The sequence below is a fragment of the Rattus norvegicus genome, chromosome 4, assembly GCF_036323735.1.
Source record: "Rattus norvegicus strain BN/NHsdMcwi chromosome 4, GRCr8, whole genome shotgun sequence".
NCBI lineage: Eukaryota > Metazoa > Chordata > Mammalia > Rodentia > Muridae > Rattus > Rattus norvegicus.
The window spans coordinates 160,522,262-160,544,777 of record NC_086022.1 but is presented as its reverse complement, the minus strand read 5'-3'; the positions used below and the strand labels follow the sequence as shown (position 1 = coordinate 160,544,777).

General features: G+C 45.5%; 1 protein-coding gene across 4 annotated transcripts in view; it reads right to left on the bottom strand.

The window, feature by feature from the left end:
- Nucleotides 1-2,947: 2,947 nt before the first annotated feature.
- Nucleotides 2,948-22,516, bottom strand: part of Ano2 (anoctamin 2) — a 341,360-nt gene continuing 321,791 nt past the window's right edge. For all 4 annotated transcript variants that reach the window (XM_017593038.3, XM_063286858.1, XM_039108820.2 and 1 more), the window contains 5 exons: nucleotides 20,413-20,565; nucleotides 20,034-20,086; nucleotides 18,050-18,231; nucleotides 6,074-6,179; nucleotides 2,948-3,843 (listed from right to left, as the gene is read on the bottom strand). In XM_017593038.3, the coding sequence (XP_017448527.2) occupies nucleotides 3,571-3,843; nucleotides 6,074-6,179; nucleotides 18,050-18,231; nucleotides 20,034-20,086; nucleotides 20,413-20,565 (767 nt within the window). In that variant the 3' untranslated portion in view covers nucleotides 2,948-3,570. The remainder of the gene's footprint in view (nucleotides 3,844-6,073; nucleotides 6,180-18,049; nucleotides 18,232-20,033; nucleotides 20,087-20,412; nucleotides 20,566-22,516) is intronic.

Below are 22,516 nucleotides of genomic sequence, written 5' to 3'. Positions count from 1 at the left end.
CTGTGACTGCCTAGATTGTATGAACACAAAAACTTGTGTCACATATTAATATATCTGGATATAAACGTATGTCAGATATTGTTATATTTTATCTGGAAAGGGAATAAGATATGTGTGACCTTATCTCCTTTTTCTTCCTTCATTAGTTCTGAGTTTTATTCACAATGTTTTCCTTATGAAACCACAGAACAACAACAATAAAAATTTTCTCAAAAGCCCAGAGAAGAAATGTTAATGTTTGCTCTGTTTTTAAGACCTCTGCTATCCTTTCTCCACTCCAACTTAACAAGTGTTCCAGAAAATTCTCTTTCTTGGGTATACAACAACATTTGCCACTGCTTCTGCAGTAAAGCAGAGGCACCCAGTGGTCTGTCTGGTAACAGGCATGTCCCTGAGATTGTTTGAATCCAAGATAAGGGTGAGTGGTTAAATCCCTCACTCTCCTGTGGTGCAACTGAGGGCACTATTCAGGCTTTCCACAGTGGGAACCTGCCTCGGGTCAGGTTAGCTCGCCTTTCTGTAGGCTGTGTAGACCTCCCCAAGTGGCTCTTTCAGACCTGGTCCTGAGGATGTGAACCTAGACCACCACAGGCTTCTACCCCCTATTGGGTAGTGGGTAAGGCTGAAGGTTAAAGCAAGTGTCCACCTCTAGGATGGGGAAGGGTGGAGCCCCTCCCCCACCTCTGACCTGTTCCCTTTCTTGACTTCCCCCTCTTGCCATAACAGAAGAAAGGTTAGGCTTCTGTTTGCTTATATTTACCACCTCTTTGCTTTACACTTACCATAAGCTCAATGGGGATATTTCTTTTGCTGGACTACATCTCCCAAGTGCCTTTGCATACTGAGCAGGGGCTGAGAGAGCACACTCTAGAAGTGACGAATCAGTAGATACTGGGATAAAAGAGTTGAGGAGCAGTTCCTTCAGTGATAAAGACCTCCTTACCAGAACATGCTTCTCGCAAAAGATCTCCTTTGTCCCTCTCCAGAAGAGAAGACACAACACAAGGAGCTGTCTGGTACAAAGCCCCGATTCTTATTTCATGGATGTCTAATGCCCAGGATGCTATAAAATCACCATTGTCTTCAGCTATGTGCAAACAGAAGTCTTCTGAATCGTCTATGGACTTACAGATGGATGCTTCTTCAGGAGGGTGCAGAAGTAAAGGCACCCTAAACCAAGTTAACTGATAAACCATCGCAATAAACACATTTTGAACTTAAAACGTAATTCAATGAACTAAAGGAAATGACAATACATTGTGAGTACATTGTAACAAGACAGTACATTGAGCAAAATTGTCAATGAGGAAACACATATGAGTGGAATGAGAGCCTAGAAACCATAATAATTATCAATGCTGTATGCATTAGGAGACTGCTAACGAGTTTCTTCTTTGTCGTTACTTTTGCTTGTCTGAGTCTTTCTTGATGTTCAAATTTTACCTTTGTGCTCATGTAAAACATGTCTCCTATAATGTAAGACAGGAGGAAGTGGACCTGAAGAGTGCGGGCAGCTTGTGAGTGGGGAAGTAGTTCAGTCAATGTCAAGTGGACATTCTGGTGATTGAGACAACCCATGACTATTAATCCTCCCGGGTCCTGGAAACAGGACTACCACAAACACAGATATGAATCCCTGGGACCAACCCTTTTTTCAAGCCTGCAATCTTCAGGCCATTAAGTCTCCTTGAAGTGACATTTTCCTGTCATTGCCCATCACACTCTTTGTGGAAATGCCTCACCTGTTATCAGATGACGTCATGTTTCTGTGTTACTCTACTTAGGACCCAGTCTCCAGGGGTAGTTATAGATATTAAGATACAATGCAATTATGGCAGAGTGTAGGAGTTCATGTACAGGGGTGGTCTGAGACAAGGTTACCTGGAGTTCTAAGAAGCACATTGTGCGTCTTGTCATTACTACAGAAGAAGGAGCTACATTCTGGGGTTTAGAAACTGAAGAGGCTGGATTCTCGACATCTTCTCTCATTCTTTAGGGTTTTCAGAACCCTTTTCTGCTCTCCTCTGGAGCAAGGCCTTCCTTGTATCTGCTTATCAGACATTAACTAGTCAGATTGACCTGTGTGGAACTGGAGATGGGTCAGGATGATATGATATTGCAGCTGGTCTCTGGGTTGCAGAAGGGGCTGAGAAACATAAGAAGCCTTAAGGACAGTGATGAACGACTCTAGCCTTTCTATTCAACTCTTTTTGGAAATCTCCCCATGGAGTCCTGGAGAGCAACCACCAATTGACTGTGTTAGCATTTCAATATGTACCTCCTGGTTCTCTACAATGAGTGTTAATTAGAGCCCCTACACCTCCTTATAGTGCCCCTTACCTGGCCTGACTGCTCCCTTTTGCTTTAATAAGGGAAAAGAAAGTTATCGCCTCCCATTAATCTCCATTATTTACAGTCTTTCTTTTTTATGTTAAATAATTTTTATTAGATACTTTTTAATTTACATTTCAAATGTTATCCCCTTTCCCCCACCCAATCACCCCCCCTTCCCGCCATGACAATCCCCTACACTGGGGGGGGCGTGTCAGCCTTGGCAAGATCAAGGGCTTCTCCTCCCTTTGGTGCCCAACAACCCCATCCTCTGCTATATATGCAGTTGGAGCCATGGGTCGTTTTTCTGATCAACCCCATGGATAAGGTCTAAGTGAACATGCACTTGCCGTGTCCCCATGCTTCCTGTTCACCCTGCTCTACCTAGCACTTCTCCACATTGCATTTACCGTTATCTAAAATTACCACACAACAGTTCATCTCTTGTCCCCAGAATGTAAGCTCTGACAGACAGGGAGTGTCTCTCTTCTATTGCCTGCTTTATGAGAACAGAGCTTGAGAAAGAAAGAGAGGGAGGGAAGCAGAAGAAAAAGGAAAGAATAGAGGTGGAGGGGGAGGAGAAGAAACAGCATCAAAGACAAGAGATGCGTTTTGGTTTTTTTTTAAAAAAGACTTCATTTATTTTATTTTAAACCTGAACTTGCATAAAACAGTGTTTAGTTGCATTGTATATGTCCTTGTCACACAAGCTGCAGATAAGCTTGGATAGGACCGTTGTTCCTTACCACCAGGTCCAACGGCCATGGAAATCCATCCTGTAACTTCATTTGCATCTGCCCAGCCTTGTAGTGGTCCCAGTCACACATGTCTCTGAGAGGTTATTTCAGGGTGACCGTAGGACTGGGGTAGTGATCAGTTATAGTGGGTGCTAGTACGGACAGGGCTCTCACTTTACTTCTTTCACCTAAAATGATGGTGAAGTACAAGAAAGAACCCCAGAGAATTCTATGGTGAAGCAACCCCCATGGGGTACCAACTCCCTGAAAGGACACAACTCAAAAGACGACCTAAAAGAAACAGAAGCTTCCAGTTTCTGAGAAGCTGTATGGTTCCCTTCCGTCCTGCACGCTCTCGTTCTATTTCCCTTTCTGTAACTTCCTTTTGGAGACACCCATAAGCCAGTTCCCAGCAGAAGAGGTGTGCCACTGTGTTATAGGAACATATGGCATGCGCATGTGTCTCGCTATAACATGCCCTCCTCTGCTGCCAACGCCGGGCTCATACGTTGGTGTGCTGGGACCCTGAGGATGCTATGCTGCCTGGCTGGCTCCGGCCTGATGGTGCAGAGCTGGCTGCACGGCTCCTCCTGCTCCTATTCCCACCTCCCTGGCTCCTCTGGGCAGGCTCATCGGCCAGCTTGACCTTCTCATGTTCCTCCTTCAGGAAAAAGTCTACCAACAAGCTCTTCTCCTTCTTGATCTGGTCGCTGATGTCTGTCGGAATATCTGGAATCATCCAGTCCACGAGGACACTCAGGAACATCACTAGATTCTGCCGAGACAAGGAAGAGACGTGACTGGTGGGCCTAGGCTTGCTGGTGTGATACATGGGGTCATAAGTGGGCACCAGCTCACCCTTCAGAGGGACAACCCTGGTACTGACGACTGGATGAGAAAGGAGGAAATGAACAGGCAACTCACTGTCTGAATGGCCTTTACCAATGAGCCAAAATGTTCCTTGGTGTCCTCACTGATAATGGTGTGCCATTAGTAAAATGACTACCTCTTCAATCTAGGGAGCAGCTAATGACGGAGTAATACACATCAAATACTGGCAATGGCAAAACATGGTAGGTAGCAGCTACCTCATGTGTCTTCCCTTCAGAAAGCCCCTTAGTGCACTGTGGCACCAACCACGAGTGTCCTCACATGTCCTTGGTCCTCATACTTCTAGACTTGCTCTAGACTGGGATCTCCAAGGAAGAATCCACAGAGCACAGTGGACTACCTCTTGGACAATTGTCCCATTCATCTCCCCTTCTGTCTCTTCTGCCCTCAATACCAGGTTAGTTAGGAGCTTAGGTGTTTTCACCAATCTGCCTTTAGCCCAACTTCCCTACAGCTCAGCCTGCTCATTCTGCAGACACCAAGGATTCTCTGCATCCAGTTCTCTTTGGCTGATCCCAGGCTTTTGTACACACTTGCATGAGGCTTCCTTCCTCCTGAACCCATCTCTGGGATACCCAGGGAGGCAAGGAAAGTCTTTCTTGGGAGCAGTCTCTCTGAGTGATGAATATCAGGCTATGGCGACTGGCATGGGTCAATTCAAGCTAACATATTCTGATTCTTGCTCATCTGTCAAGTCTATCATTCCTACACATTCATCCAGCACATTCCTCAACTTGTGATCATTTTCTGTCCAGGGACTATGTGCTTGTGTGTCTTCTCTTTCCCCTCTAGGAAACTAAGGTGGCAACAGGCCTTGCACTTTACATCATGCTCCTGGGAACTCAAGGGAAGGCTTTGGTAACAACTGTGTTCAGAGGCTCCCAGGTATTTAGGCTTTTCTTCTACCCCACCATCTATGTGAGTGGCCTGTGACATGTGACATATGGGCAAGTGAGGAGATGGGTGCAGGTGGCAGGGGAGGGGGGCAGTACAGGGATGTCTAGGCAATTTTTCAAACATATCATCCCATCTCTCCGGGGGAAGAATAGTGTCTTCTGTAGGTGAAAGATTAGCTGGTGGGCTTTTCTACATCCGGGGCTGGAGTCTGAAGGCCAGGATACCTTAGAGCCCCCCAGAGACCCGCCTTTAGGGAATACAAAAGCCAAAGGGGCTGAAGAGAAAAGGATCTGGCTTTGTGCTCTGGCCTCTGCTCAAAGATCAACAAGACCCTGAGTGGGAATTGGAGGCCCTGGAGCTCAGAGAATCTCAGCGATGCAACTGGAGCTGTGGCTATTGTCAAAGATAGGAATCACCGAGCTCGAGTTTGCTATTCATTCCAGGGGTGGCTAGATGACTCTGTAGAGCCCTCTAGCCAGATGTCTCCATAGCGAACAATGCTAACAAAGGAGGGACCCAAGAGCTCAGGAGGAAAGTTTCCGAACTTGAGCCCTTTCTCAGGCTGACAGAAGGGATGTGCTGTTTGTCTGTCTCAGGGCTGAGACTCTGGTTTCAATGGTTCTCCACTTTCTTTTCTTCTTCTCCAGTTTAAGTGGGCAACTATCTCCACTTTGCAACTTACTCTACATCTGTTCGATAACTTTACTCAGGAGTTTATTATCTCTCGGCCAAGTCCACCCATTCATAGAAGCTCTCTCTGGGGAATCCTTCTGCTTTACAGTTATTGCCGCCTGCCCCATGAGAGCTTCCCTATGTCACAGAGTACAAGTGGGCCTCTGTCTCCACTGCCCCCTATGCCCAGACTCAACCAACCATGGATCAAGAATAACAGAGAACAAAACCACACCGGCAGACACACGTGTTTGTCCATATTTCTTAGGCCTGTCCCCATTTTTACATTTCATGAGAGGTTATTGGTAGGTTACATGAAAATGTGATGTCATTTGTACAAAGGACTTCAGTGCCCTTAGTCTGGGTGTCCCACAGAGGTATTAAAGCCACATACACGCACCCGGACACTAAGAATGACTGTCCCTTAAGCATCTGGCTATGAGGAACAGGCACGGCACTATGACTGTCTTCACCCATGGCACTATGACTGTCTTCACCCGGGCAGCCTGCATCCTAACTGGTTGGTCTCCACCTGGATAACTTACCTGGAAGATGATGACAAAGGCCAGACGGGCAGACAGAACAGACCAGTACTGCTTGGAAAACTCATATGGGTTTGGTGCCCAGGGTGGCTCTCGATAATCTTTGAACCTGCCCAAAGAAAGATATGGTATTCAGACTGAATGGCAACAGAGATTGGGGAGATGGCTCAGCTGGTCAGTATTTGTTACCCAAGCATGAATGCCTGAGTTTGGCTCTATAAAGGTGGAGTGGTGGCATGCGATTCTCGTTCCAGCAATGGAGAGGCAGAGAGAGGCGGATTCCTGGGACACGTTTGTCACCAAGCCTAGCTTAACAGATAAGCCCCAGGTCCCACTGAAAGACACGATCTCTTAAAACCAAGATGGACACCTCCTGAGGAAAAACCTGAGGCTGGCTTCTGCCTTCCATATTCATGTGTACACATATACACACACTCGGTTACACGCACATACATGCACCTGTGCACACACAAGAACATTAAATAAATAAGTAAAGTTAAAATGTAAACAAATAGTAGACTGGGTATTGAGGGGAAGCAGATACTTCTATGAATAAAATCTCAAGAATTGAACAATAGATGAGATCTTGGCTGTTAAACTTGGGAAGTAGGAGACAGCAGAAATTCGCAGTCCAACCAACAATTGTCTATGGAATTAAAAATCAGAGTCCACAAAAGTCAACCTAGAGATGTATCTTTTTCTGTTCTCCCTCCCCAACACCTCCTAAAGCTTCCTCTGGTATCAGGATGTAATTCTCAGGGGAACCCACATTCATGGCTCCCATTATCTGCTAGGAGCTCCCAGATGCCTCATATGGTGCTATGTAGCAGTTCCATGTAGACCTGGGCAACTAGCAAGTCACCTCATAGTCCTCCTCAAGGCAACAGCTTTGAAGATTTCCAGCTATACCACTGAAGCCAAAGGAAAGCCAATGCAGTCCAAGCAGAAGGTTGAATGAATTGGGGAAGGGCCATTTGGTCAACAGTCTTCTCTAATTATCTTCATGACTTATCTATATGCTCTATTAAATATCAATGCCTGGTGTGAGCCCCCACTCCTTCTCAGGCCCACAGAGGAAATAGCATGTTTTGTTTTCTGTCTCTGCAATGACTCATGTCACAGAGAATTCCTTTTCTAATCCTGGAAAAATGACAAAGGCTCGTAGCAGCACTGTGACCATTCACAGACCCATTCTCTCGATGGAGTTCAACAAGTTTTCCAATGGCAACCCTTAGGGTGGAAAAAGAGTCGGGATAGTATCAGACTACCCAGTAGTGTGTGTGTGTGTGTGTGTGTGTGTGTGTGTGTGTGTGTGTGTGTGTGTGTGGCTGCCAAGGAAGGCAGAGAAGAGACTGCCCAGAGAGAGGCATCATATGCAGGACTGGACGCATAGAATGTATATAGCCTGGAGAAAAAGAAAAGACTTTTCTGCATTTTTGTCTTTCAATCCTTTTAACACACTCGTGCAGGTATCCCATATAGCATACATGGTAGGAACCTGTGGACTCAGAATTCAAGTGTATGACCCAGGAGAGATTCAAGGCCAGCAAGAAGCAGAGGGAAGCGAGGATAAAAGTCTAGCGGGATCCAGGCTCTTCCCCATTTTCACAGAGCACTTTGTCAACAGCTGAAGTTGAAGGTGGGTTCATAAATGGAGGGTCTCTGGTCCTTTCCCTTATCATGAAGAAACTAATGTTGCACAAGTTCTGGGTATCAGTACAATGGCTGCCAGTTTCCAAGAGTAGGTGTGAGGAGGATAGAACAGAAAGGAATATATACACAAAGAAAAGGCTGGAGCAATGAAGTCAGCAACAGAAAGACACGCTATACAACAGACACGGATCTCTCCACTAGGGCTTGGCAAGAAGCCAGGAGCTCCCACCTCACTGCCTGGCTCCCCCCACTGCCTGGCTCCCTCACTGCCTGGCTCCCCCACTTCCAACAGCTGATTGCAGCTGTCGCAAGCTTGATTTGACATCTGGCTGAAAAGCAGAGCTAACTGCAGCCCAGCAGAGCACCACAGAGCACCAAGGTATTCATTCAGATCATCCGTGGCTGAGGACAGGAACATAGAAAGCTATGCAGACTGCTTGCTCGTAGAGAAAGGGAGAAAGACCAGGGAGGAGGGGGAAAGGGAGGAAGGAAAGGGGTAGGGAAAGAGACAGAGACTTTGAGTCAGAGCAAGGGGGAGTGGAAGCATGTAAGTCAAAATGAATAGGATGTCTTGGGAATGGAGGAAAACCTTTTTAGATTTGCCCCCTTTTCTGCTGCAAGCAAAACAGGGTCTACTTCTTTCCAATGCCAGAGGAGGCTACCACCCTGCTGCTGTTTATGGGGACATCCGCCCCCGTGTACGGTCCAGTCACTCGGCTACAAGGACAGCCCATTTCTCCCCTTTCCTAGCACTGGCTATGAAGGAACAGCTGCTCGCTGAGCTTGGTATGAGAGTCACTGCGTACTCCTCCCCTTGCAGTCTGAAAAGAATCCATAAATAATCGAATTCAGCTTCCAACTCGGCTACTAACTTACCACAGTTTTCAGAACTGTTGCTCTGCCCTCCCCTGGTGTCCAAATCATGTTTTGACTCTAACAGGCACATTCATGTGATGGAGGATCTGGGGTGGTGGAAGTGGAGGGACTGGGCAGAGCTCTGTCCAGAGAGATGGACCTGAAGACAGCTCTACACGTGGAGGAGTGAAGGGTGGTTGTACTGAAGGAAAAGCCACACCACAGAAAATAGTGATAAGGGACTTGACACCCTTTACATCTGTCCACATTCCTTCTAAAGTAACTCTCTGACCTCCAGTGACAACAACCTACTTAACACTAATGAGTAGACATATCTATTACCAAAAAGAATATAACACAGAATGTAAACTTTACTGTATGTGATGAATTGATACTTTGCTCTAGCTTACCCTAGCCTACCCTGGAATGTTCTTCCCTCCACTCTATTCTAGTCTGTCCCATTCTTCCAAAGGCTGTTTGTGACCATTGGAGCCATTTCACAATCCGCTAATGAAGCATGATTCATCTTTTGAAGAGCAGGATTCCAGTAAGCCCGTGCCACTGGGTACATAATTGGTTGTTTACATGCCAATGTAAGTTCAGCTTACATAACATTTATTTTCTTCTTCTGAAATTTGATCCTAAGAAGTCAGGCTTATCAACTGTTTTCTCTAAGTAGCTAGAAGACACTTGCTAAACAAAGAGACAATTAGCCTTAAGAATAAAAGTATCTTCAGAAGACAGGTGGCTAATAGGCTTCATTGTCCCGAAGCGCTGTGGTAATGATCTGTGGTGCTTGTTTTCCAAGTCCAGAGCTGAGGGAAACGTGTGTTCTTGAGACAGCGAGTGACTGTTTGAAGCTACTCCCAGCACTTGGATCCTGAATCCTCCTGACTATCCTCTAAGGGCCCAAGGGTTAAAGTCTTGGCACCTTGTCGCTCTGTTGGAATGCGGTAGAACCTTAAAGTGGTGGGAACCCGTTGGAAGTCCTTTGGTCAACTAGGGTGTGAAAGGTTGTGAGACCTTGCTCTTTCTCCTCTTCTCTCTTGCTTCCTCTATCACATGTCCCTTCCATGACATGTTTGTAGGCCCAAAGAAAATTCTCTCCAAAACATCCAGTGCCAAAACACTTTCTCTTTATAAATTGTAAATCGCTCACTCCAGGTATTTGCTACAGCAACAAAAAGATGACTAACACAGCCATCGCCCACGTTACTGCATGTTCTGAGACCCAGTGTTCTTATCCACCTTAGCCTGAGCCTTCCTTCCCAGTGAGGCTAGGTATGTATCAACTCAGCAAATCGGCACACTGCCTGGTCCTTCAGGAGAAATCACCCAGTACAGGTTGAGTGAGTGCCCCTTATCTGAAACGCTGGGTACTAGAAGGATCACAGATTTCAAATTTTCTTCCTATTTTGGAATCCTTGCTTACATTTAAGGCATCTTGGGGATGGGCCTGAAGCAAAAGTGTGAAATTCATCGATGGTTCAAATACTCTTTCACACATAAAGTGAACATAGTTTTATATGGTACATTTAAATTGTGGCGTTCACGGAGCAATGTTTTGTAGTGTTTATTTTTCCACTTGTGATGTAATATTAAAACAAATCCTTTCAGACTTCTTTGAGTCTCATGTTTTGGATTTGTGGGTTACGGATGCAGATCTGTAATAACTATTCATTCTCATTTCGCTAAAGGTGACTTGTGGCTTTAGACAGGGCACACAGACAACCCTTCTCAATCCTTCTGGCTTCTGGAGAAGGTTTTGAAACACTCAAGTTCCAGTCCCAGGATTTGGATGACCATCAGAGGTGGCAGACACTGGCCACCACAGGGGCCTTTTTTAGGATTACATTCAGGTAAATGGCACAAGACAGGAGAGACTTGATGGAGGACATCCTGAGACCTGGGAAGAACAGCTTTTTTCCTAGTCCATCCCCATCCTGTCATATGACCTCCAACACCTGACAAGTCTCCTCTGGGCAGCCTCAGTTTTCCAGCATGCCCATGTTACCCCCAAAGGGAAGCAGCATTTTAACTTTAGTCATATCAGTTGGAGACACTCAACCTTCCTCTAGTTCTGCTTTATTGTCCTTGAGCTTTAATGCTATTTATGAAGAATTGCTTCTGAGTCTTCCAAGACTCATGAGACAGCTAGGTCACCTAAGCAGGACACATGGCATTAGGTTGCCTCTGCCTTCTACGTGAGTCAGGTACATCATGTCTCTGAACCTTAGCAGTCTAAATCAGAAAAAGAAACCAGTACGCCATGTACCACAGGGATAAAGTCCCAGAAGGGACACACCTGCCCTCCAGCCCAAGCATGAAAAACATGTGTACAGGTGTGCATGTACACTCAATGTTAAAGGAAGACACAGTGAGAATTTAATAAAACAGTGTTGGTTAATGTGATTTCTAGAAGCTTCCACATCAAAAGTGGGGCACAGTGGTATCTCCTGGGAGATAAAGTCTAGGGTGGGACTGTGAAGGGGGCCTTTTCCTTTCATACATAGATATATGTACACAGAATTATTTTTATAAGAAAGAGGTTCATAAATTTTTCTGCAGTGCTAGGAATGGTACCCAAAGTCTCTGTGTATACCAGCCAAGCGCTCTGCCACTGAATTACATTCCTGCAGTAGAGGCACATAATTTAGAAAAGATGTAATTACTAGCAATAATCAGTTGACTCTGATATGTTTCATACTGATATTTTAAGAGCAAAATTACAGTGTTAACTGGGGCGGACTGCCATATCACAGGTAAAACCGATTTTTAAAAAGTCAACATTTTATTTTAGTTTTAAAATTATGTTAATATTATTTTGTGAAAACTCCATGAATGGAATTAAATTTGGACATTACCTAAATAAATGTGGTTTCCATGAACTCAAATTATGTTTCATTGTTATGAGACAAACCCATGGAATGATAGCTTCAAGGTTCTGCAATTCCTATTATGCTAAAGAAATGGGAAAATGGGGTAAGGTTCACGGGCATGCCACCTGCTGATTGCTGGAAGATGCTGGATTTGCACAGAGGTTCAGCTGGAAGCAGGACGTTGCAGGAGTAGGAACCTGCAGCGTTTCAGATTTTTCTAGCACTATATTCATATATTAATGAATCATTAGATTTCTTGAAAAGCCTTCATATTTACAGACATAGAAACTAAGGCTCTGTTACTTTGTTTTCTCACCACTGTGATAAAATACTTGACAGAACCCACCGAAGAAAGGGAGGGGAGTAACTGTGACTCACAGTGTGAGGGGAGACAGTCCACTGTGGTGGGAAGAACGGCCATAGGAACGTGTTCACATCCAATCCCATCAGGAAGTAGAGACTGGACAGGAAGTATGGCAGGGTTATAAACGTCAAATCTCTGTAACCTACTTCCTCCAGAAACACCTGCCTCACTTTCAGGAGTTTGGCAACCTTACAGAAGGGCAACACCAGCCAAGCATATCCTTGGGGGCACATCTCATATCTGAATCACTCAAATACATAGACAGAGAAGGAAAGAGACTCCCTCAGTTGTCACTGTCCTCAGTCTATCCTCACCTGTAGGGTAGCCAGCGACTGTGAGATCTGCCACAACCCACAAAAACATCCAAGTGCTGAAGGGAAGGAAGGAGCCAACACTGAGAAGCAGGTCACCCACCATCAAGAAAGACTTTTTCTTAGATGAAGTGTTAGCTCTACAATGAATCAGTTAGCAAATGTCTTTCTTGACTCCAAACAGTGGTGTGAGGAAAAAAAAACCTTTTTAAATAGCCTCACTGGAATTGAATGTCATATTAATGCTGAAGCAATTATGTACAATACTTTCAGGCCCTCTGAGCCACTTTAAAACGCCTTCTGAAACTGGCTTTTGGTAGAGGAAAATGGTAGAGGTAATTAGGGCCTAATGAGAACCATGTCGATCCAACAGTTGGTAAAGATCAGGGAGCCGACACCTGGGAAAGCGGGCTACCTTTGCTGCTACATGGAACAGACACGAGGCAGCCACAGGCTGGAAGGGAACTTGTCTCTTCAAAGGCTTTGCACAGGGCCTTGGGATATGGAAGCTCTTAAGTGTAGCCGGAGCCAAACGAGGATGCCTGCTTCTGCATGGTCGACACCTCCAAACAGTTCAGTTGAGGTGATGGTGCCCATGTGTGTCCTTGTGAACTCTCTGCTTCCTTCCTGCTGAGCCAGGAACTGAGACACTATTCAGCCTCCAGTGCATGGTGGCTGCTTGACCTTGTCAAACAGCCATTAATCATGCCTGATGCCCGACATCTTGGAACTGTTTAAGAAAGAGCCCTGCTGGAGTAGTTCAATGGCTGAGGTGAGAATGTCCCCAGAAATGGTGCCTTTGCCTCTCTTTGCCCATTGCAAATGGGCAGTCAGAGACATGTCTTAATGCTTACTGCCATTTTAAAAACCTCTAGCCCTAATACGGTTAGACTGGAGACCAAGGCGTCAGTTTTATGTGAGTATATGTATCTCCAGAGGTTGTTGATGATGGAGAATCAGAAGGGCCATCAAGTTCTCAAGGCTATTTGCCAGAAAAAAATCAATGTAAAGTTCATTTCCTGCTGCAAAGCAATTACAAAGCTGGGCTATAGGCTACACACTCGCATCTGATTCCCACAGTATTTATATCAGTCCCTTCACTGTATGCATAGCCTTTCTCTCTCTCTCTCTCTCTCTCTCTCTCTCTCTCTCTCTCTCTCTCTCTCTCTCTCATAAGACCCACATTAAGTAGATATTTCCATCAACAATTCCTAACCTTCTTAACCCTATTTGACACACATCCTACACCATGCTACACAAGAAGGCCGCCTCTCACACAAAGCCAAAACATAAAACAGATTATTTCTGTGGCCACTGAATTCTGCATTCTTTCTCCTCGATCTCTTTTGAATGCTTACCCCCAAACATGTAGGTCTGGGTGAGGTACTGTCAGCACAGTGACTCCAGAAGACGTTAGTAGAGTGGCATCATAAACAACCTGTTCACCTACTCCTCGGCTTCATGTGGACTTCCGAATGGAGGCGCTGTGGCACTCTGCATCACAGAGCTTGTACCAGGGTTTCACACACTTGCACAATGACTCCAATCCTAACTGGTACTGAACTTCTTGACTGCTTCAAAGGTCATTCCAGTTCGATCTTACGATGACTTGTTTCTGAAGACGCATTTTCTTGGCAGAAGGATAGCTCCTGATAATCCTGTCCCTCATTGGCAATGTTGGCTTTTTTTTTAATTTAGTCTCTCTCTCCCTCCCCATCTTTATCTCCCCCACCCAGTACCTACACTCTCTTTCTCTCTCTGTCTCCGTCTCTCTCTGTCTCTGTCTCTATCTCTCGCTGTCTCTCTGTCTCTCTCTGTCTCTCTCTGTCTCTCTGTCTCTCTGTCTCTCTCTCCCCCTCCCCATCTTTATCTCCCCCACCCAGTACCTACACTCTCTTTCTCTCTCTGTCTCCGTCTCTCTCTGTCTCTGTCTCTATCTCTCTCTGTCTCTCTGTCTCTCTGTCTCTCTGTCTCTCTGTCTCTCGCTCTCTCTCTGTCTCCCTCTGTCTCCGTGTCTCTCTGTCTCTCTGTCTCTGTCTCTCTGTCTCTCTGTCTCTCTGTCTCTCACTCTCTCTCTGTCTCCCTCTGTCTCCGTGTCTCTCTGTCTCTCTGTCTCTGTCTCTATCTCTCTCTGTCTCTCTCTCTCTCTCTCCCTCCCCATCTTTATCTCCCCCACCCAGTACCTACACTCTCTTTCTCTCTCTGTCTCCCTCTGTCTCTGTCTCTCTCTGTCTCTGTCTCTATCTCTCTCTGTCTCTCTGTGTCTCTCTCTGTGTGTGTGTGTGTGTGTGTGTGTGTGTGTGTGTGTGTGTGTGTATTACATTTGTATTCACAGGAGCACAGACGACAACCTGTGGTATCAGTCCTTGCTTTTCATCCCCTTTGAGATAATTTTTTGTCGGACATCTTGTATACCTAGCTAGCCTTTAAGGGATTCTTTTGTCTCTGCCTACTGTCTTCCTGCAGGAACACTGGAATTACAGAATTGCACCACTGTGTTGGGCCCTGCGTGAGCATGGGGATCGGAACCCAGATTCTTACACTTGTATAGCAATAGCTTTACCCTCCGAGGCATCTCCTCATCCTGAGGATAGTCACGAACAGGTAATATCCACACAATTTCATCTACCTGTATAGAAACTGTGAAGCTACTGTCAGAAGTTTGTGCGTAACTGGTTGGAAAATCCAGAGACCTCAAAGCAGCTGCAGGAAGCTCAGCCCTGTGTATCCTGATTCATGTCCTGACAACACTTCCGGCTCCTGAGCCCTTTGCATTATAGGGTGAGTAAAACAAACCCTGCTTGATTGGTCAGGACGGCTGATACCAATCACGAGGAGCTTGAACGTATAATCAGCACTGACTAAGGTAGAACTGAGAGATAAAAAAGATGGGTTTTGACTTGTTTGATTGAATTAAACCTCATTCAAAGTTAGACCTACACTTGGCTCCCAGTATGGATCCATCAAAGTCAACGGTGTTTAGAAATCATAACTGCTACTGGGTGACCTAAAGTCAGGGTGGAAGAAAGACCCCTGGTGCTCATGACTGATAGGTGCTGTTAGACCTGCTGAAGAGACAGATAGTATTGGCCTTGGTTCTCACTGCATAGCACTGGGAGTCTGTGCTCCTGGAGAAACTTGATCTGAACTTTAGTTCAGGTTCTGTCGCCAGGAACATCTATAATCTTAGAGAACTCCGAAGTTTCCCAAGCCTTACCTGCTTCTTTTGATTTCTTTTTGAGAGACTGAAGCATTAAGGGACTCTTTCCACAATCACTTCCAGTTAATAAAATTATTTATTTCCAGTTATTAAAAAAGATTAGAAGTACTGCTTTTCAGGGCCTATTTGTTTAGTGAAAATCTTTGGACTGACTTTGTGGGCAACACTTGAGCAGACACATATGCTGGAATAATTTTTTGTGCACTGTGTAAAGATTATCCTTGAATTATTCAAATGCTGGTTTCTGATCCAGTAAAGATCTGATTACAGGCTGGATTTTGGTATTGTCAAGCATCTCTTGCCTTGGTATTTTGTAAACATCACCTTCTGATTGGTTAAAATAAAAAACCTATGACCTATAGCAGTAAGCAGAATAGAAAGGTGGGACTTCCAAAGACAGAGGGACTCTGGGAAAGAGTCGGGCATGGGAGATTCAGCAGGCCAGACATGCATGGAGGAAGAAGCAGGCCAGGAAGGAAAGAAAGATAACTAACCAGCCATGTAGTAGAACTTAGATTAGTATAAATGGGACAGCTGAATTATGGCCTAGTAGGAAACAAGTCCTAGCTATAAGGCCAAAAGCTTATAAATAAAAATAGTCTCCATGTCCTTATTCAGGAACTGGGCTGGGCATTAAAAGGCCCATGGCTACACACATATCTTACTAGAAATGTCTTGCAGCTCTGGCACAGGCCCTCAGTGCTAGAGAACATGGCTGTTGGAGTTACAGACCAAAGTCCAGCACCATGGACAGTCTGCCAAACCAGCCAGATTCAGTGGCCTGGGCAGTGCCTAGGCTAGGAGGAAATCCCCATGCAAGAGGACTTCTGAGGGTTGGGCACTTTGTAGCCCCAGCTGTAACAACCTTTGAGACATCTATGCTCATATAAATGAATGGATAGATCTGCTGTGGGCCTGGTCACTGCTGTTTCACCTTTTCTTGCTTGACTCCATAAAGTTAGTGCTGATTGAGGATAACCATCAACTTAAATCAAGGTCAGTAAGCTAAGTTGTCTGGGTTGGAATGAACAAACCATCTCTCTGATGGTCTCAGACTGTGGATCTGAGCTTAAGCATCTCTCTTAGGATCATCTGGCTCTGAGCCCCATGGGGGAAAATATGAGCACTGTTCTGACTGTACTAAGACTCCAGTCTTGCCACAGTCAGAATATTCACCCTCAAAACAAACAATGCTGGTATGAAAAATGTAAATGGAGATCACTATGGAGTCCCTCAAAAATATGAAATAATAAAACTACCAAAGAGTCCGGTTAGTTATTCAAGTGTACACTTCCAAAGCAATCTAAGGGAGCACACCATAGAGACAGATGCATATCCTTTTTTTTTTTTTGGTTTGGAAACAGTAGATTAGGCTGGTTTTGAATTCACAGAGATTCGCTTGCCTCTGCTGGGACTAAAGGCATGGGCCACCATGCCTGGCCCTACATATCCATATTTATCACTGCTCTAGTCACAATAAATAAGAAACGGAATCAGCTTAGACACATGCACGCGCGCGCACACACACACACACACACACACACACACACACACACACAGAGACAGAGACAGAGACAGACACACAGACAGATACAGAGACAGAGACACAGAAACTGAGAAAGACAGAGATAGAGACAGACAGACAGACACACAGAGAGAGTTGCATTCAGCCATAAAGAACACCAAGGTTATGCCATTTGTACAAAATGGTTAAAAATGGGAACATCAGGGAAAAGAAAACAAGTCAGTCTCAAGAAGCTAAAAATACTGCATGTACTTCTCACAGGCAGGTTCTAGAATTTTTATTTTTTTAAAAACATGGAAAGGGGACTACTTAGAAGAGGTGGGGATCAGTGAGAGCAGTAGAAGAGACAAGATAGGGAAACCAGGACAGAGTGGTGTATATATATATATATATATATATATATATATATATATATATATATATATATATCATATACGTTATTAAGGAAAAGGAAAGTAGAACACTGCTTTGATGGGGTACCAGCAATAAGGCACACTAGAGGGTTGGCAGAGCAATCCCTGCCAGTCCCACAACATCTCCCCCTGGCTTCTTACTCTGTGTTTGCAATATGTGGGGTGTGGTCTTTGATGAAGGCATGGCTGAGACTGTCATGTTGCCAGGGTCCTGAAGGGTCAAACAAGTTATCCCCCTGTTCCTCTGTTCTTTAGCTCTCCTTGAGTAGTCACAAAGAGCTTTCTGTATCTCGGCTTTAGGGATTCCTGGAGTGTTGTCCCTCAGCCACCTCTTCTAAATACCAGCTTAGAACATATCCAGGAGGGAGGTGAAAACTATTAACAGGGTTTCCAACCATTATTGGCAATGCAACATGGCCAACATCAAATTCAGCACCCATGAATATCGATGGCAAAAGGGAGCACTATAGTATGGAGCTCAACTGTGAAGGTTTAATTAAGGGGGACAACTGAGAAGATAGAAATGAGAAATAATATAAAGTGTGTCAGAATTCCTGGGGTCACACAGGCCAAAATGCTGAGTTTGGATATAGCAAGAGCCATGGGAAGCCGTGAAATATGGCAGCACTTTCAATATGATATGATTTTCCAAGTTTTGATCTTTTCACTGTTTTGACTGAGAAGAATGAGCCCCCTCCAGGTCCTAAAATAACTCTTCGGATCTACTGCTCCTGGCCCTCCTCCCCCAGGTTATTTTACCTGCAAAACTGAACCTCCTGGTCGAACTGTGAGTTTTCTGGCTGTGTCCCCTCCTTCAGCTGGCTGACGTTGAAAAAGGAGAGTGTATGGTTCACGAATCCATGTAGCGTCCCGTTGTGGCTATAGGAGTACTGGTATACAAGGCGGGGGATAAAGTCGGAGGTGACAGCAATGACAAAAGCCTGGGGACAGAATGACAAGCACTAAGGACAAGTCTCAATGAGTGGTGTCTGGGAGGCACAGGGGACATGTGACTAAGGGACTGTCCACTTTTGGGCACACCATCAAGAGAAACGTCAAGCACTGGCATGGAAGTGTGCTTAAGAACCTGTCCCCAAGTTCACACAGCTCACAGCTTTGGACAGAGGGAATGACAGCATTGAGTGCTGGACACTTTGGTGCACCTCGAAGATACTTGGATTGATCCTGCTGTTGGCTGAGCCAAAACAGAGTTCAAGGTATTCTGAGAAAAATCGCTCGGTGTGGAGGAAGCAGAGCTGGTAGATTGGGCAAGGGAGTTGGAGGCCCTGTGCAAATGTCCTGAGGGAACACTAAAGAGCCAGGGACATAGTTACACAGTGTCCTCAATCAGATCGTCATCTCCGGACACTTTGCTGTGCTGCTTCATGCGGGAGAAGCTATTTCTTTGCAACTTATAAAAGGGAAGAGACAGGAGGGAAGAGGCATTGGGCCTGCTAGACGGGCCCTGCCCATCCCACACGGCATACAGGATGTCTAAGAGCTCTACATGGCCAAGAGCAAGCTGAACGCAGGTGAGTGATTGCATGTTTGGACTTGGAGTTACTTTCAGCGAGGAGAACCTTAAATCTTTCTGGCAGCTGTTTATACTATAATCTGCACAATAATTAAGGCCCCTTAAAAATCTGGTTTAGGTTTTTTTTTTTCTGGATGTATATACATAAGTGGGCCATATCCATATTTGAAAATTAATAACACACATATGATTATCATAGCTGATTTGCTGGGCACTTCTTTGTCCTTCCATGATCCCATGTCATTTCTAGAATGTCCCTACATGGTAGATGTAACTCCTATGTCCTGGTGGTTTGATAAATAACCAAGACTCTTAGGGGCCAGGGAAGCAAACCGCCATGTCACTCTGTAACACAGACAGAATGTAGCTGACACTGAGGGTCTCTTTTCTAGTAGACATGGCCCAAAGTTGACACTTGATCCCCTTTTCAATTGTGCTTTATTTCTAAGCATCCAAAGGGTGCTTAGATTTTAGATTCCTACATCTAAATGTTCAACCTGCAGCAGACTGATCCCACTTCTCCCCCAAACCTCTTGATAATGTGTGGGCAGGTGTCAAGGAATTGCATTAGAAATTAATGTTCTGTTCCTGAGGGAACATGAACTGTGGCTTTCTGGATGTACACCTAGCTGGCTGCTGCCTTCTTGGAAGGAAGATCGAGAGAGAGGCCCTATCAGGCCACTGTTCATCCAGAGGGCAAAAGCAAAGGCGTTTCTCTGCCCTGTCTGTAAGTCCGGCAAGCACCCCATTTCTTCCTCATCCTAGCTTAACCTACAGGGCACGCCAGTCCATGAGAGTGACTAAGGCTTTGCCAAGAGAATGTTGAGGAGCCATAGTCAGGAATTGCAACCCAGGCAACGTTCCAGGTTCAAAAGGGTAGAAACTGAACGGAAAGAGAAGGGCAGATAAGGCACATTCTTTCTCATTATTTTTGGCTCCAAAAAGATCTGATTTTGACCCGTAATGCCAAGGCATACAGTCACATGTATAACTGCCCTTCTCTTAATAAAATTTAAAGCTAAACTACACTGCCAGGCAGCAGCATGAGTTACATACAAGGCTTGTATAACCACGAAGCAGGAGGGTGTCTAAAGCAAGGCTCTAAATGGGGAGAAGCTGTGAGGTAATGAGATTGGTTCCTGCTTGGAAGGCTGGGCTCTCTGGAAGCTCCTCCCTTAGAGCTAAGGCCTTCTGGATGCAAGCACTTACATTGATGATGACTGAGAACTTGCCAATTCCGGAGAGAATGTCAAACCAAATTCCTGTAAGACAGAAGTGCAGACAACTCTGGTTAGTCTCACCCTGGGCTCAGAGACAGCTAGGCCCCAGAATTGGATAACACTTGCAGAACTGGTCTTGGGCAGAAAAGCTTAAGGTGCCCCTGTCTGGAAGCTTAGGGGACAACTTGAGGTAGTTAAATGACTTTCACTGGCCTTCCCACATCCAAGGAAGGAAACAGAAGTTCCAAGGGTTGAAGAACGAACTTGGAGGGCTGTGCTGGCCCCCTGAGCTCTGTGGAACAGATGGAAGGAGCCTTATGAGGAGGGGAAGAGAGGAATGCCAAGCCTCAAAGAGGGGAGGGGCATACCAATGTCTTTGGTCCTCACAGCATCTGGGCGTCTCAGCTCTGTAACAAACTTTTTTGCATCCAGCCGCACTTCGATGACATTGTTGAGGAGGGCAAACACGGGGGCCAGAGGAAAGGAGGCCACAAAAAGGGTGACAAAACCAAACTGGATGACTAGAAGAGAGCACATAGGAGAGGCTTCAGGAGGGTGTGGTGAAAGCGAAGGCCATCCCTATTCTGTGGCCCCTAGTCCTCTCTATCAGGGTCTCCTTTCCTCCTTAATTCCTCCCTTCCTCCCTTCCTCGATCCCTCTCTCCCTCTCTTCTTCCTCCCCTACTCCCCCTTTTTTGCCTTCTTCCCTCTCTTCTCACAGCTGACAGAATGACTTGACGTGTGATTGGGACACTATCTTCTATCTCTCACCTCCAGAAACTAATCATATGTAGCTAACTTAAGGGTTGGTAAGCCCTGTAAGTAGCCGAAGAGGAAAAATATATTGGGATCTATGGTCTGTCTTGCCTTATCACAGCTTCTGCCATTGCTCCCAGGTGTGGTTGTGCTTCCAATAAAGGTTTATTTACAAAAGCAGTCTACAAAGTAGGTTGAAGTTGGCCCTTGTGCTATAGGTTGTCAGCCCTTAGCATAGCTTTAAAACCTGCCTCTCAAAGTTGGACCGCCCCCTTTTAGAGATGAGTCTTGATGCTATATAGACTAGGCTGACCTTGAACTTTTGATCCTCTTGCACCCCCTACCCAACCCCAAATCCTGGAATTATTCACGTGCACCACCAGATCCAGCTTGGGTCTCCTTTTCCATAGATAGAGCCATTGCTTTTATTTGGAAAGAATTCATTCATCACACATTTATTGAGGGCTGGAAAAATGTCAGGCATTGTGCCAAGTATTTAGGGAGGCAAAGGCCTCGTCCTGTTGTGGAGGAGCTGGGATTAGAGGGCAGAGATAAGTAAAGATGTTCAACAGGACTTTCGCAAATGTGTTCCAAGAGGGAAAAGAAAAGAATGTGCTAGAGTCAGAGAAGCAGAAAAGACAGAGCTGACGTCCACTCAGGTGGGGACTAAACAAAGTCTCCATGGGGATGATCTTGGCAGCATCCAGGAAGAGGTGTGTGTGTGTGTGTGTGTGTGTGTGTGTGTGTGTGTGTGTGTGTGTGTAACTAGGAGAAGCCAGAGCGCATTCTGAGAAGTAGGAACAGTGAACAAAGGTATGGCAGCCATTCTGTAGCTGCAAGGTGCCTTGCTCGGCCTGGACCCTTGCCACAACCTCCCAGCCACCTTCCTTGTTACCAGACTTCCCAGACTAGCAGCACACAAGCCCTGTCACCTGAGCCTTCCTACTTACAAAAATTTCCATGTAATCCCCTTTATTTACCGAATAGAATCCAGATTCCTCGTTTTGGCACACTGGTGCTTCAGTCTATTCTGAGCTGCCTCTCTAACCCCAGGTCCAAAATGCCCCCACACAACAATCCTGCAGCAGCCAGTGCTCAGCCCTGCTGGGACTACCTACTCAAGTGTCTTTCGTTGTTGTAAAGCCTAAAGCCCTAAGCTCTATATACTCTGGGGTGGAGTGGGGAAGGTGTGGGAGTGTGGTGGGGGTGGGGCACTCTTTGCAAATGTGCTCCCAGGGAAGCCATTCTATTCAGGTTCCCACACACTAACAGCAGGTATCAACCATTCTGTTCCTCTGTTACAGCAAGTGCAATTAAACCTCATAAAATGACCCTCGCCAGGCTGGCATCTTGGACTGCACAGGGAAGTGTTGAGAACACATATGATGTCTGATACCTAATAATTGTTCAATGAATGTAACATAAACTTGTGGGAGCTGGGGAGATGACTCCGTGGGTAAAATCCTTGCTTCCCCAGTTCCCCTCCCCAGAACCTACATAAAAAGTCAGGCACACACATCTATAATCCCAGTGCTTGTCAAGGGAGACAGCACCCTGGATTTGCTGGCTACCCAGCCTAACCTAGTTCCGTCAAGTTCCAGGTTCAGGGACAACCCTTATCAAAACAAACAAACAACCCACCGAGGTGAAAAGCAGAGGAAGGTCCTTAAAGCCAACCTCTGACTTCAACACACATATATACATATAAGTACGTTAT